General features: G+C 35.9%; 1 protein-coding gene across 4 annotated transcripts in view; it reads right to left on the reverse strand.

Annotated features, from left to right (window-relative positions):
* The window catches only part of RBBP6 (RB binding protein 6, ubiquitin ligase), a 34,027-nt gene that overhangs the window by 11,919 nt on the left and 5,156 nt on the right, over positions 1-16,952 (reverse strand). For 2 of the 4 annotated variants that reach the window (XM_045285957.1, XM_045285956.1), the window contains exons 3-11: positions 14,586-14,622; positions 9,902-9,946; positions 7,711-7,799; positions 7,507-7,603; positions 6,996-7,135; positions 5,280-5,393; positions 4,160-4,332; positions 3,533-3,636; positions 3,105-3,442 (exon numbers count right to left, since the gene is read on the reverse strand). In XM_045285957.1, coding sequence (XP_045141892.1) covers positions 3,105-3,442; positions 3,533-3,636; positions 4,160-4,332; positions 5,280-5,393; positions 6,996-7,135; positions 7,507-7,603; positions 7,711-7,799; positions 9,902-9,946; positions 14,586-14,622 — 1,137 coding nt within the window. The remainder of the gene's footprint in view (positions 1-3,104; positions 3,443-3,532; positions 3,637-4,159; positions 4,333-5,279; positions 5,394-6,995; positions 7,136-7,506; positions 7,604-7,710; positions 7,800-9,901; positions 9,947-14,585; positions 14,623-16,952) is intronic. The other 2 variants (XM_004705713.3, XM_004705712.3) reach the window with 1 other exon arrangement.

Consider the following 16,952-nt stretch of genomic DNA (forward strand, 5'->3'; position numbering starts at 1 on the left):
TGAGAATGAAGTACAAATGCGCTTTACACAACTGATGTGTGTATGGAATGTGATAAGAGTTGTATGAGCCCCTAATACAATGTTAAAAAAAAAAGAAAGAAAAAGATTTCCTTGAGTTCACCCATAACAGATGCCTGGCATTTAAAAGATAACGGACATAAGAACATGTATTGAACTACATGGTCAAAGGGCTCTTTCATTTCTGAAATTCATTATTTAAATGAATTCTCACCACCTTCTTTACATAATTGGCGCTCTAGTGGCACAATGAGCTAGGCATTGGGCTGCTAACCTCGAGGCCAGCAGTTCAAAGCAACCAGTGGCTACTCAAGAAAGGCTTTCTACTCGCACAAAGAGTTCCAGTCTTGGAAACGTCCAGGGACAGTTTAATCTGGCTGTGTAAGGTCACCATGAGTCAGAATCGAAGGCAGCGAATTTGTCTGAATTTGTGTTACATTATTATATTCCAAAGCAAATATTAGTAATGACTTCTGTACCTCTACCAATTAAAAATGTTTTCGTGGTAAAACTATGTTAACATAGAATTCACTACTTTAGCAATTTAGAAGTGTATTATTCAAAGGCATTACTTATAAGCAATGTACAATCTTTGCTATGTCAAAATTTTTTCTCCCCCCAAATCGCCACCAAAGCAGAAACTCTGCAACCATTAAGATATAACTTTTCATTTCTGGCCCCCAGCCAGTGGCAATTTCTAATATCTACCTTCTTTTTCTATGAGTTTGCCTAGTCTAGACATTTAATGTAAATGAAATCACACAATTTTGGTCTTTTGGGGTCTGGCTTATTTCAAGGCTCATCTGTGTCATAGAAACTATCAGGGCTCAATAGAAAACAAATGTCTATAAAATAATAATGGCAACATATGTACAAATATGCTTGATATAAATGATATATGGATTGTTTTAAGAGTTGTAAGAACCCTGAACAAAATGATCAAAAATAATAATAATAATAATAAAAAGTTAACCTAACTATAAAAAAGGGGAAAGTATCAAAAACTTATTTCTTTTTATGGCTGAGTAATAAATAGAATCCCTGGTAGCATAGGGGTTAGTTATGAGATGGGCTGCGATTTGAAAAGTCAGAGTTTTTTACAAGCAGCCCTACTTTAAGGAGCATAGTAGTTCATAGGAATGATACATACAAGCTAAAAAAAGAGCTCAAACAATTGCTAAAATACCCTCCCCCAAGAAGAATTTACTTCTGAGGACAGCACTTGAAGCTACAACTCTCCAAGCGAGGCATGTCTGATCCGAGCACACAGGAGCAAGCAAAGAGGATAGGAGACTGGAACACATGCTGGCCTGCCAAGCCCTGAGGATTATATTCCTTCTCAGAGTAGCCAATGCACAGAAAGGACCATAGGGCCGGCCCCACCACGAGACACGAAGTCTCTCACTGACTCATAGCGCTACGAGGGACAACACTGGAGGCACAGTGTGGGTATTGTGCCAGATCTAACCCCACCACACCGGGGCAAAATGCAAGAGCAGCAAGGGGAGCAAAGCAATGAAGTGTCTGGGGAATGCCAAAAATAGACTGTGGGGCCAAGGCATGGTACCCCACAGGATTCAACTGGAAAACAACTCCTAAAGGTCAACAAATAGACCTGGAACTATTTATAGGTTTTTCTTTTTTGTTGTTGTTGTATTGTTTTCTTTTGCTCTGTCTTGTTTTTGTGCTTATTGTTGTCTGTGCGTGTCTATCTAGATAAGATATGCAGGATAAAAAATCTGGAGAAGAAAACGAGACCAACAGTTCCAGGGGACAAGGGAGAGGGGGAGGCAGGAGAAAGGAAGTGGGTGTTAACAAACCCAGGGCAAGGGAATAACAAGTGATCTAAAATTGATGGCAAGGAGGGTGTAGGGTGCCTGGTAGGACTTGATCAAGGGCAATGTAACCAAGAGGAATTGCTGAAGCCTGAATGAAGGCTGAGCATGCTAGTGGGACAAGAGGAAAGTAAAAGGAAATAAGCTGGGAGGCAAAGGACATTTAGAGAGGCCTAATACAGGCATGTACATATGTAAATATAATTATATATAAGGATAGGGAAATAGACCTATGTACATATATTTATATATTAAGTATTAAGGTAGCAGACAGACATTGGGCCTCCACTCAAGTACTCCCTCAACTTAAGGACACTTTGTTCTAATAACCTGGCATTCCGTGATGTTCATTTCCCAACACGATCACTGAAGACAAAATGGATGCATAAGTAAATGTGGTGAAGAAAGCTGATGGTGCCCGGATATCAAAAGATATAGCATTTGGGGACAAGTGGCCATCTAGCTGAGAAGCAACAAAGTCCACATGGAAGAAGCACACCAGTCTGTGTGATCAGGTGTCGATGGGATCAGGTATCAAAGACCCAGAACAGAAAATCCTATCAACGTGCAAGAGGGGGGGAGTACAGTGGAGACCCAAAGTCCATCTGTAGACAATTGGACATCCCCTTACATAAAGGTCACAAGGAAGAGACGAGCCAGCAGGGTCCAGTATAGCCCTGATGAGCATACAACTTTCCTCTAGTTCTTTAATGCTTCCTCCTCCCCACTATCATGTCCCCAGTTCTACCAGACAAATCCAGCCAGACCAGAGAATGTACACGGGTACAGATAAGAACTGAAAACACAGGGAATCCAGGACCCTCAGTACCACTGAGAGTAGCGATACCACGAAGGTAAGGGGAAGGTGGGGGAAGAAAGGGAGAAGCGATCACAATGATGTACATAAAACCCCCTCCCAGGGGGATGGACAACAGAAAAGTGGGTGAAGGGAGACACCAGTCAGTGTGAGACATGAAAAAATAATAATTTATAAAATACCAAGGGTTCATGAGGGAGGGAGGTTGGGGGAGCGAGGGGAAAAAAAATGAGGAGCTGATACCAAGGGCCCAAGTACAAAGAAAATGTTTTGAAAATGATGACAACATATGTGTAGAAATGTACTTGACACAATGGGAGAGATGGATGGATTGTGATAAGAGCTGTATGAGTCCCCAATAAAATGGTTAAAAACAAAATACTACACCATCAATCTCATTTTGTTCTTTAACATGGAGAAATGCATAAACTCACCGAAAAGGTCCATCTGATTTTTCCGAGTGGACTGATATGGACACTGTTGCAGTGATATCAGGAACAGGAGCTGGGGTAGAAGATGAAGTTCCAGGCACAGGAGGCACCAAGGGAGATTGATTAGAAGTCAATGAAGACATGGAGGGAGCTGGGTGAGTTGATGAGGATGTCACGGGAATCATAAGAGGGTCCTGTTGTCTTGATATTGGAGATCTCATCAGAGGCTGTAGGTTCCTCTGAATAAGTGGTCTTGGGGGTGGTATTGGGGGTGGCGGCGGCGGCAACTGTTTTCGTAGTCTTTTTGTATAACCAGTCTCATTTTTGAAGTTATTAACAGCCTATAGAAGTCAAACATCAAAATGCAGAAAAGTTTAACGTAATTAAAGTAATTAAATCAAATAAGAGAAAAAAATTAATTAAAAGGTTACCTGTCGTAAAAATTTATTGGCAATTAAAGCATCAGGAGAGACATCATTCTGATGACATGTTGGACATGTATGTTCATCTGATTCAAGGAGTGCTGTTCGTATACCTGAGTATGGTAAGATTTTAAATATTAATTTAAGTATTGCTAAAACTCTTCACTCTGTAGAAAGAATTAGGGATGGTCTGCATCTGCTCAGTTACATTACTATTTTTAAAGCATTGTAATTTCCATTCTTTTTATTTCCCCCACAAATATTTAGTTTTGGAAAACCTATATAGGATCACCATGAGTGGGTCAGGCCTCTGATTTAATCTACCTGGTGTCATGGCTTTCTCATGCTGCTAGAACAAAAACTACTACTACTGTGTGGCTTCAAGATCAGGAATTAATTGTCTCAAAATTTGGAGGTTCAACCAAAGTATGTGAACTCACTGCCATCACGCCGATTCACCTGACCTCTCCTACAGGGTTGCTTTGAGTCGGGATTGACTTGATGGCCTGGGTCTGGTTTGAATATAGCAAAGAACCCGCTTCCCATGACTAAATGCTCATGAACAATGATCAACAGTTCACTATTCTAATACATAATGTTGCTTCTAGGAACATACAAATGTCTCCTATTTCTTACATTCATCACAATAACTGTTTCCACAGCAGGGAATGACAACTGCATCAGTCATAATATCTTTGCAAATGAGACATAACAATTCATCTGGAATAGGGTCATCTTCTTCTGAGGAAGAGGATGGTTCCTCGGGTAAGAAGGGTGGCTTTTCTTTCTTCCCAATTGCATAAGCTTCTCTGTAAAAGAAGATTTTAGCATTTTCAACTAGTTAACAATGCAAAATTATCCTCAAGATACGCTACATGTTTTATTATGCCAAAATGGGAACATATAATTCAGTGCAATTCTCAATTAGTACCTTCCCAAGTGAAGGGTGACATTGTATTTTCCCCTGCAACCACCAAAAACACAACAGTGACACAGAACTAAATCCTAAATAAATATAACATAAAAGAACAATTATTATGAAAATGGCTAAAAGCATCTTAGGATTATTTAATCCATAGTTTAAAAACTGAAGGACAGAACTGTAAATAGCATATGCTAAATGCCAAAGTTATTTTTAAGTGACAGTGAGGCAGAATTTGAACTTACACATCAGAATACTATTTGATCATCATTCTCTCTATTCTACCATGAGCCGTGGGAAAAACTCCCCCCTCCATATTTTAGCAGTTCATAATACATGTAGTTATTCAAATGCCACAAAATGTGAAACTACAATTAGTACTGAAATTATACAGTTAAGGGAATAATGTAGAGGAAATATATCTCTATCATATAAATAGAAATGACGTTAAAATCAGTAGTCAACTTAATAATTAGTATTTAAGATGATAAACAAATGTATAGTCTACTGAAAACATCAAGGACTTAGATAATTAGATTATGTGTTACAATAAAATAACACCTAATTAAGACATTCCTGCCAGGCTTTTTGTAGAAATGTGTCTTACAGAAAAATTGGACATTAAATATATTTGATAACACCACCAAAATCTTTAAAAAGCCATTCTCAGACTTATTACCACTGCTTCCACATCCCCCTTTTTTCTAAAATGAGTCAAATTTGGCTAACATAAGGATTCCTAAAGAAATCCTTTCTAATTGTCTAACTTTAGGAACAGCATGTTTATCTCAATGCTGAAAATGAAAAAAATCTCAGCTGTACAGAGTAGGGTACCTTAGGTGTGTTATTTGTGTTGCAGTTGCTCCATAGACATCACCACGATTCCAGAAATAAGTATCAATTTGCTTATGCCCCACTGTTCCCAATTTGTGAAAGAGGAGTCTCCCACTGCCCAAAAGAGAGAAAAGAAAAGGCGGGAAGGGGGAGAAAAAAAAAGAAGAAAGAAACAGAGAAGGGGAAAGAAGGACAAAGGATAGAAAAGAAACAGAAAATAGTCTGAGTTGCTCATCAGCAGTGTTAGTGGAGAGGGTGAAAGCTTCATTTAAAATATTTGGGCTCCCATCTTTCCCCAGTATTTTCTGTGTGTTTGGCACAAATAGGGTTTAACATTTCAGCATTCAAAAAGCAATGAAGTTAATTATATTAGTTAGGGCTCATAGGTGATGTTAATTTTCCAACACAAGTTTCTATTTGTAAAATACACTAATAGCGGTCTGCTCTTGAATAAACTAGCTCTGCAAAATATTATCAGGTTAAATCTAACTATTTGGAAGTAACTATGAAATGTCTAATTTAAAAATAGCATTAACAACAGACTGCTCTAAGATGAACCACAAAACACAGAATGATGGCTGATAAGTAGATGGGGTGAAGTTGAGGAAGTGAGCAGGACTGGGAGTTCAAGAAAATATTCTTATCTGTAAACTAAAACACTGTATTTACTGAAAAATATACTGTAACACACTAAATCTTTTCAACATAATTCCAAACCACAGCCCTAATTCCCACTTGCTCACCATACGGAGGAAAGTGTTCTCTTACATATAATTTGATATACCCGAACACAAACACCTATTCTTCTGTTAATCTTAATCATTTACAAGATTTATTAAAAATTTAGCACTGAGGTCCTATCACATAACTACTAAATAAAAAACTGCAAGGCAAGTCTCCCAGAATCTTTCAACATCCTTTGCAGGAGATTCTTATACTTAGTAGTGAGTCAAACAAAGAAACTTGAATATTTTGTTGTATGAATTCCAAAATGCTCAAAATAACTGAAGATATCAGTAAGAGCAGAATGAAATGGGAAGTGTATCTGGGGATGAGCTATGCCAGTAGGGTTTTGTCCATTCCATTATAATCTGCTAATAAAATCAGAGGAGTTTTTTAAAAATATAAAGCACATTAAAGCATTTATTTTGTAGAGATAGGCACATTAAGGCATTTATTTTGTAGACCAAGATGATCTGAATTAGAAGCTTATAATTATTTCTGTCAAAAAAATATTTTAGGAACTTAAAGGCTCATATGGTATATCCAAACCTATTCAAAAAACCTCCATACCTCATTTATTCTTGGCCCTTACTTTAACCTGTTATCTCAGAGCTTTTTTTCCTAAGCTTTTCATCAAAACCATTAAGTCATCTGTCTTGTTCATTTACAAAGATGCAAATAAGATTATGTGAGTATGTATGTAAATGAGGAAGAAAGCGGGAATGACAGAAAAAGGAAAAAAAACCAAACACTCCAAAACAAAAAAACCCCAGAAGACTACAGGGAAGTGGCACTCATTGATAAAATATCCCCAAATCTATTTTAAATTTGTTTTAATGGAGCAGACTGCAGCCTCTCATTCTTAACACAGAAATGCAACATGTGGAGACTAATGGTCATCGTAGTACCCAAACTACAGGCTCAAAACTAAGACCACTATATGCTCGGTCTGACTGTAGTTTCTATAAATCATACCTAAATCTAAATACTTACGCATCTATAGTTGGTATTGCGTATTTTCCAGTGTTGGTAAGCATGGCACCTTTCATGTTAGGATCTTTCACTTCCATCATAAAACTTCTAGGAATTCCAGTGCTCTTTTTAATTCTAGGACCGGATTCAAAGTTCTTATCCTATTTCAAGTGAAAAGGGGGGAAGGAGAAAGATGTCACATTTAATATTAGTTCAACATTATTAAACTACATATACTATTTGCAATGCTTTGTATACATGACTCATTTATTCCTCACAAAGCCATGAAGGAAAGCGTTATTGCTATCTCAAGTTCACCGAGAAGGAAAAATAAGCCTGCAAAGTAAGGAAACGTGCTCAAGCTAACTCAACTAAGTGGCAAAGGCACGAGGTGAAGTCCTGGAAATTGGCTCCAAAGACCGAGCACATTTGCAATTGTAATAGAGGTGATATTTAACAAGAAAAATAAGATGGCAAAGAAATACTTGCAACAATACCCAAAGCGACTGAACTATCTTTAGACTTAACTTACCCCATTTGTTGGGCAATTCTTTATATAGTGGCCAGGTTTACCGCATCGGAAACAGGTGTAAGAAGGAGGTGGTGGACCTAGAGGTTTCTTCATGTAACTGAAAGGGGGGAAATTACATGTATATGAAGACTTCAAAAAATAATGTGTTTTAATTAGATGGAAAACCCACCCTAGAAGTTCCTATTAGTATATTTATGAACTTACTTGATTGGGTCATATTCATGGCCAGATTGAGACATCATTGCTTTAATTTTATCTTCTTCCGAAGCATTGGCTTCAGCCAGATTGGCGGTCTGTTTAACAGGTAATTATTTGACATACACATTAGAAACACATTTAAGACCACACAGCCAAAGACATCACCACTCATCCTGTAAAGAGCAGTAGCTAACTAATCTCATGTAAAGAAAACTATTAAAACGTATAATCTGAAGAGTTGCTGGGAGTTCCTTACACCATTATATGATGTTTGAGTGTCTGCAGGGCTGAAGAAAGGAGGCACTCCAACCTTGGACCCTGATTGTACCTCCCAAGTACTGTATATACTCGTGTATAAGCCGAGCTTCTCAGCACATTTTTAATGAAGTTTTTGTGGTAAAATCAGGTGCCTTGGCTGATATTCGGGCTGGCTTATACTCGAGTACATAGGATATATTTGTACACAGTTCCTCTAAGAATTAAGGGCTAAGATTATGTCAAAAGAAGCACCTGATGATTTTAAACCTTAAAAATATAATTCAAGTGTTGTAGGTTAAGGCAATCATTAATGCTTAGTGCTTAGCTTAAAGGAAAGGTAGGCAAAAGCTTTAACTCAAAAGGGTTTTTAGGTAGTGGTGTGTTTCAAATTATGTGCAAAAGATGTCCTTTGAGCTTTAATAATTTTAAATTAAACTTTCCATATAAGTTTTATGGATTTCGGCTTTGAAGTATTACCCAAAATAATCTAGACATAAGCAAGGTCTAAGGGAGTGATTCCAAATCACTTGAATTTCCAAGGATCTAGCACTCTAGCCATTTAATGGGCTTTATCTTTACATTCATCCACAAAACAAGCAAACAGTTTTAACATTTTATTGTGATTTTATATACAAAAAATGCTCAATATTAACAGAGCTTAGAACAGTAATATTTACAGAAAACTGAATTACAGATGTTTAACAACTAATTTGTTTGAACCCAAACATTAATTTACAAAGTTTAAAAGAGAAAGAAAGAAAAGACCCCACGCCTCCAAACTGCCCAATCTTCCCCGTGAGGAAATGACAGGAATATACTCACACTCAAATATTGCCCTTATAGTACATAAGAACACAACCAGGAAACTGTAAGCTGCTAAAGATGTTAGCTCTGTGCTAAGTCAGCTTTCATTAAAAATTTAAGAGGATGGTTTCATCCCATTTTATGCTCTAGAAATGCCCATTTTAAGCCTGGATTTTCCCAAAATAAGAGCTTAAAAGCAGTATTTATTAGGACATTTAGGGGGAGGGATACACTCTAGGGGGAAAGGACACAACCTAGATAACAGGGCAGATCTAATGGAAAACTCATCTCCTCACTTATCTTGGTTGCTAAATTTACATTTCTGATAGTAGGGAAAACAGGATCTTTGAAAAACTTCCTTCTTAGCTTTCAAAAGAATCTGCCTATTTTCCCCCCTTTAAAAAGAAGGTACAATTTACAAGCTAAGCCTATTGTTTCAAAAAGTAATCCAATGCTAGTGCTATCCCAAACAAAATGTACAATTGTTGAGCAGAAAATGCAAGCAATCTTTTTGTAAAACATGGCATATACAGTTAATTCTAGGAGGCAACAATTTACCTCTGCCAGACACACACATTGGTATATTCTTGAAAACAGCTGTACTGTATACACTTACACAATTCATAGTCTGTGTTCAAACAAATTAGGTTGTTTAAAGCTTTTACTAATGCGGACACACTCCAAGTCTTTAGCATAGGAAATAACTATCACATTTAAAATGTTGGTCACCATGGGATAAATTGATATATCCAAGAAACCACCACGCCTATCGTCCACATTAAGGAAAGTTTCTATTCTGGCTGCTTAAAGAAAGTCCGCCTAATTTAAAACCCAAATCAGAGAATTCCTCCAGACCTCTGTTAATTTCCAATGTATAATTAAACAAAATATAAGAAAGAAAAAATAGTAAGTATAGCTCCAGGTTTCTTCTGTTCCGAAGATGAACCATATTCCAATATTATGCTGAGGCTGACAAAGTACTCTATCTTTCCGAAGGAGTAACTACTCTTTACAGGATAGTAACAATATATACAGTGGTTTTGCACACCAGCTCTGTCCCCACCCCGTCCTAACAAATAGTTCCCCATAAAAAAATACGTGTTAGAGATTTATATTTTCAAGAATATATATATACCTTTGTAAGCTGGGCCAGAGAAATAGATGCAGAAGAGTCATCAATCTGTTCACAAAAAATTAAACATACGTTCATGTTCCACACTGAAAACATCTCAAAGTGATCATTTAGCCCTAAAGCCATTTAATGTTCAAATACTGGATATTTTCTTAGAAGTTTGCTATAGAATATATTTTCTGTTGGAAGCCAGAAAGGGTAGCTCCCAATCACCATCACCACCACCTCATCCTTCTCTAAATATTTCAGACACAGCAATGAAAGTTAATCGTTGACAGAGATCCAATTATAAAAGGGAAAAGCGGGGTAAAGTATTAGGAAATTCATTAAGAACGGTGACGAAATGCTCTTAAGAGTACAGACTCAGGGCTGACTCTCAATGCTCTCTAAACTGATAATGCTCAAGACAATCCACACTTTGAGAATTTACGAAATCTTTCTACCTTTTCCACAATGCTATTATTCCATATAACATTTTAAAAACAAGCAGCTCTTCAAAGGCCCAGATAATTGCTTTAATAAATAACAGCTTCCACAAATTTGAACTTTCCTGGGCAAGGGGGAGGACGCATGTGCTTATCAGCTTGAGTTGTTCATCCTCTCATACAAAGAGTAACAATAACTTCTTGTGACTAAAAAAAATACAAACACAAAACCCTTAACTTTATCAGGGCCAAGATGTTTAGACAAAATTAGAGAAAATAAAAGTTCTCTGGATTCCCCAAAGGCAAGAGAGGTAATTTATTATGAACTCTAATATTTGGGGAAAAGGTTAATCCAATCAAATGGCACAAGTATTATATGTCAAGAATCAAATCCACTGCCAACAAGATGATTTTGATGGAAGGTATAACAGGACTTTAAAAAAATGCACCTAAAAATATATTTTTAAAATTTCCATTTGATTCCCTGAAATGGTTTTACTGCCAGTAACAAAGTGTGTGTACATAGGTTATATGTACATACACACACATATATATGTATGCATATAGATGAAGGACTTTAAAAAGTCTGGGAAAAAAGCTCCCTTTTCTCTTTCAATTCTATTTGTTCCTGAAAATTTTTTGAAGTTCCTTTGCATCTTTAGCATGTAAACCTATGATTCCATATAATTGTACCAAAATGAAAATATCATTAGCTTTATATGTAGTTAGTGGGTTGCTTATTTAATATATTTTAAGGTTCTCATTTATTGGTCAGAACTTTTAGTTAAAATAGAATGTAACAAGATGTCTGTATCAAAGAAAAGAAACAACAATAAAATAAAAATCCAAAGAAGCTGTGTTTCACCATCTATTTGCAAGTATTCCAGAGAACTAGGAGTATTAAAATCAAAGTATGATGTGAAGCTTTTTATTAAGATCAAATCCTGATCCACTTGTCTGTTTTGGAGATTTGGATTTATGTAACAAGAAGTGAACAAATTGAGGCCAATCATAATCTATACTCTTTCTAAACAACAAAACAAGTAACATCTTTTAGATAGCCCATTATAACCTAGAATTTGAATACTGATTTGTTAGAAAGAAAGCAACCAGTTATATTAATTCTATCATTGGAACTAACATTTTGACCTTTCTACTCCGAACTTTGGATATGGATGTCATTTCTCTTGCTAGACTTTCTTGCTACTTTTGCTTCCTGCCAACCTCCTTACAAGTACTAAACACTTCCTGAGTTAAAAGTGATTTCATATCTGCAACCAAATCTAAATTACATTGTTTTCTACCAAGTAGTTACCACAGCATCTAACCACCTTATAATCCACAAGCCAAATTCATCACAAATTTAGAAAGGTATCCAATTTCATTTTCTACACAGAGCAAAACCAAACCAAAAGAACTCCAAACAAACCCACTGTCATCATGTTGATTTTGACTCATATTAAGCCTCAACAGGGTTTCTGAGACTGTAAATCTTTAAGGGCAGATAGCCTCATTATTCTCCTGGAAAGTGGCTGGTGGGTTTGAACTGCTGAATCTTGCATCTAGCCCAGTGCCATCAGAATTCCTTACATAGAGCAAAACAAAAAACCAACTCATTTGTCATCGAGTCCATTCCAACTCATAGCAACCCTACAGGACAGAGTAGAACTGCTCTTGTGGATTTCGGAGGCTACAAATCTTTATAGAAGCAGAAAGCCTCATCTTTCTCCCATGGAAGGACTGGTGTATTCAAACTGTTGACCTTACAGTTTGGGTCCCAACATGTAACCCAGTAAGCACCCAAGCTCTTTACATACAGTAAAGGTAGTAAGAAATAAGTAAAAAAGAAAATGTTAAAAGAATGGTTTTAAAATAATTAGCATTTATACACATTAACTTGGTAAAAAGTCACTTAGTGGTAAACTAGTAAAGGTGGGGACAAATTCATGTTAGAAAAAAAGCCTTTAAAAAAAGGATGCACATTGTAGGCATCGTTAAAATTAACCCACCTGTCTAATGGTAAGGTTTCAGAAATTAAGAATCTATATTAATTTATGGCAATTATACTGAAATTAAAAGATTCTTTGCCTTACAAAAAATGTAATTCTGATGTTCAGCAGCAGGAAGAAAGAATTATCAGCTTTGGAATACAACATGGAAAAGTGACTATGTAAAACAGGACAGGGCAATTTGAAATAGCTGTCCTTGATTAGAGCTGGCTTAAGGTTGCAAAATTATATATAGCTACACTCATCAAAGAAAAAATTGGTTTAGCGCTTATCTTTCTGAAATGCGTACAAGCCACATGATTAAGTTTCCTAAAACAGGGACTAATTAGGTTTAATGAATCTATTTCTCATTCTAAATGTCAGTAAAAGAACTCTAAGCAAATAAATGGTGGGGATAAGTTACTGATGACTCTACTTCAGATAATTCTACCTAAAAACGTAAAATCACTTTTAAAATATTAAGAAAGAAAAAGAAAACTCTAAGTTTAAAATAAATTGCTTCTTATACATGTAATACAGACATGCCAGGGAACACACGAGGCTAAAAAAAATGTTAACTTTATTGTGAACATGTGATCTGTGTTTACACACATGCTAGTAAACAAAAGTGAAATAATTGTTTTCAAGAAATAAACTTCATCTCTATTAGTTTAAATACTATATAAAATGTACTTTATACAAAATGTGTTACATTAACTACTACAGTCACCAAGACAATCAATCTAATTTGTGCTAGCATTTGGATACATAAAAATCAATTTTAAACCAATCACCAGGAAAACAGAAACTAGGACAGTTTTTACAGCATTATGCTTAAAAACAACAACAACAAAAAAACCCCACCCCTCAAAAAAGCCCATGTATCACCCCAAGAGGGGGACCCCAAAACACTAAAGGCTTTTATCTTTGAATCCATGAGAACTAAAGGCTCTATATTTAAGATAACAAGTCCAAAGTTCAGATATATCCTATGTTACCAGGTATAGATCCAATGAGCTAAGGTTAGTGAAATGCCTCATACAAAATTAAAGATCAGTAGTATTTATAAAGGATAAAGTGAAACAGCAAGCAGTACCCTTGAATTCTCGAAGACATCTTAAATTGTGTACAAATACCAAGCCTGAGCAGTAAAATTCAGAGAACCATCAAGTTTACAGAGCCATTACTATAAATCTGCATTCTAAAACAGACCGTGTTTAACCCCCACAATTTAGGAATTTTGCTGCCTTTTAATTAAAAATTCCAAGTCGAAGAGGTGTTATACTGTGATAACAAAAATGTATGATATTACCCTGGTTATAGGAGTTACATTTAGCAAGCATGAACTTTCAGCTGGCCTACATTTTATGCAGCATTTTAATGTCTTTTAAGGGGGAAATGTTTTAATTTTGACATTTGAGTAGTATAGACAGAACTATGATTAAAATTTGAAAAAGCAAACAAACAAAACCCCCAAAACAAATCCAAAAAACCCCAAACATGCCAATTGTTTACAATTACTGAGACATTTATAGGGCTTTGGGGGGGGGGGGGGGCCCAACTTCAGGTTTCACTTCATATTTATAATGTGAGTACAAATAAAATAGGTGTTCAAAACTGTCAAATGTAGCAAGACTAAATAATAAAGCTGCATCAGTGATCTCTAAAGAGCTTTTTCTTCTATGATGTGTTTGAACCTGGAGAGAGTACCAAACTTTAATAAAACTTTCACATGTTGCTGCTGCAGTTTTCAATGTCATCAGGTGAGGTGAGGGTGGGGACAACTAACAAAAACTAATTGATACAACGTGAAAATGGCAAAATATACACTCCAAACATTTTTTATTGCAGGAAACAAAAAGCACACAACAGCCTGTACATACATACAAAATACTAACTATAGACAGACAGATGTAGAACATGTTATCATGTTCATCAGTGTCAAACCTACATGATCTAGAGAGGATCATACATTAACTGTTCAACACAGTGCCATACAGGGGGAATGCTCTCAGATTTAATAAGAAACAAGTGGTGTTTTTTTTGGGGGGGCGGGGGCGGGCAGGAGAGCACAAATTACCCATCTCTACAAAATACGTGTGCAAATTATGCCATATGTATCCATATTCAACTGAGCTGTCACCAAAATACATTTTATTTACAATATGTATGATGATTGGTTGCATATTACGCTCTAAAAAATTTTACTTCAATGCTACATTATAAAAGAAAAACCAATGTGTAAAAAAAGTGTGAGATTGTGTTTTTACATACTGCTTTTGAAGTTCCCATCACTGGTTCAGTTCGACTTCTGAAACACAAAAGCAGTAATAAAAAAGCTGGTATTAGATATAAGCAGGTATTTCTATACGTTTTGTTATAATCACACATTTTTATGAACACAATTTTTCTTTGGTATCAAGTTTAAGATACATTTGTAGTTTTCCTTTAAAAATATCTTTATTAAAAAAATCTATATTGAGAAATTCTAGAATAGATATACCTTGCCACTAAAATTAAACGATTTCTGGAAGGTAGTATAAAAATTCTGCCTAACACATTTTATGGTTCATTATCAATAATCAAATAGATATTATTCCAGTTACAAACCTATAGTTGTTAATGTTTTTAAGATTTGGCTTTCAAAAAAAAAAAAAGATTTGGCTTTCAGAGAAATTGCTATGCTCTAAAATGAACTTAAAAAATCTCAAAACAATGACTAAGGATTAAATAAGAATTCTAACTTTTCCCAAAATGTAACAATCTGATAGTGTATTGGTAAAAAAAAATGACTGCAATGTAGAATTAAACAGACAATTCAAAGTTTTAAAAGTATATATTAATAAGCCAGGAAGAAATCCCTTCAAAATTCCACACAAAAAGGGAATGAAATTTTTATTTTTTTGGAAAAATTTTTTTTAAAAGAAAGGGAATGAGGACAGGATTATTAAATAAAACCATCCTTTGATATTCATAGAATTTGATGCCAGGACCTATATCTTCTCCCTCCCCCCAAGGTCTCATTATAAAATGGGTATAGTATTTGCATAATTAAATTACCTCAAGGTTACTTATATAATACCTAATGTAATGTGAATGCTATGTAAGTAGTACTTTTTGAGCCCTTTGGGGATTATTTTGACCATGCAATTGCTTTTTAGGAGTTATTTTTTTCATAGAACAAAAGGGTGCAAGGCACAAAATGCTCTAACTAGTGCTGGAGAGAGATCGAGGATCTGTGAAATGCTGAGGGGCTATCACACCTCATTTAAGTGGATTCCATGTAGTACTTAGTTTGAGGCAAATTCAAGTTTTGCAACGTTTTAAATAGATTTTTCAAACTGTGGTTGGTTAAAGAATCTATAGATTCAGAAGGTACATACAGGAAAGACCAACTATATACCCTGTAAATGCTTAGTTTTAGTCGCTGCTATTTTGACTATAAAGAAGTGCTAACATCTGAAAGGAATTTCTAGGTTTGTTCATATTTTGGACGTCTTAACATAAAAAAACAAAAGACAACAAAAATCAAGAGGTGAAATTTCAAGAACACATTCCATTTCTTAAGACAGAAATCTCCAAATTTATCAGTGACCAACATTACAGTAGTATAAAGCCTCATCTTTCTCCTGCAGAGTGGCTGATGGTCTTGAACCACTGACCTTGTACTTAGCAGTCCAACTTGTAACTTAAGTTTACTACCTGTTAGTTTAACCTTTTTCACATATTACAATTCCAAAATCATTAAACATTTAAAAGAATATAAAGGATCTGAAGTTTTAATTCTGCCTCTTTAGTAAATTTTAAGTGTTCGAGTAGTCCTACGAAACTGTTCTCATTCCCCGAAATACTGGAACTTAACATGCGCCAAAACTATTGACTGACTATTTATAACCCTCAAATTAAGCATTCATGTCCCATTTCACTGTTTGAGGACATATGAGGTATAGACTAGGTAACAGTACCCGAAGTCACGTAACTGGGATGAAGCAGGAAGGGAATCAAACCTAAGCCTGATTTCAGCCTATGTCGTAAGTTCCCAAACTTATTTGGCCTAATGACCTCTTTCCAGAGAAAGACAAAGCTCAGTACCCCTCTAGCAATTAAACACTTTTGTAGTATAGTTCACTATCTAGGATAAAGTGCAGATATCTGCATTTGCATTACGCCTGGATTGTTCTAGCACCCCCCAGGGGCAGTATTGCCCACTTTGGGAAATACTGCGCTATGTTCTTAAACATTACATACTCTAACCACTCTGCTGGAACCCATTAGTGACATAGGGTAAATGTTATCATCACTTGATGCTACCAAAGCGTCAAATGAAATCTTGCTCAATGTATTTTATACTTTGTGTGACAAAAAATTGTTAGATTGTGTGTGTGTATATATATATGTTGATACATATATATCTTTCTATAAAGATATGTATATATATAGATAGAGAGGGGTGAGGGAGGCGGGGGAGAATATCTACAGCAGGGGTCCTCAAACCACAGCCCGTGGTTCACCTGCGGCCCGCCGAGGACATTTATCCGGCCTGCCGGGTGTTTTTGCTGCCGCTGCCTGTCCTGCTTAGCAGCTGACTCGTCCAGTATGCATAGGAATTTGCTCAGTTTTTTTTTAAACTATAGTCCTGCC

This window comes from Echinops telfairi, unplaced genomic scaffold, assembly GCF_000313985.2.
Source record: "Echinops telfairi isolate 266 unplaced genomic scaffold, ASM31398v2 ScPeMD7_5;HRSCAF=22, whole genome shotgun sequence".
In the NCBI taxonomy this organism is placed as follows: Eukaryota; Metazoa; Chordata; class Mammalia; order Afrosoricida; family Tenrecidae; genus Echinops; species Echinops telfairi.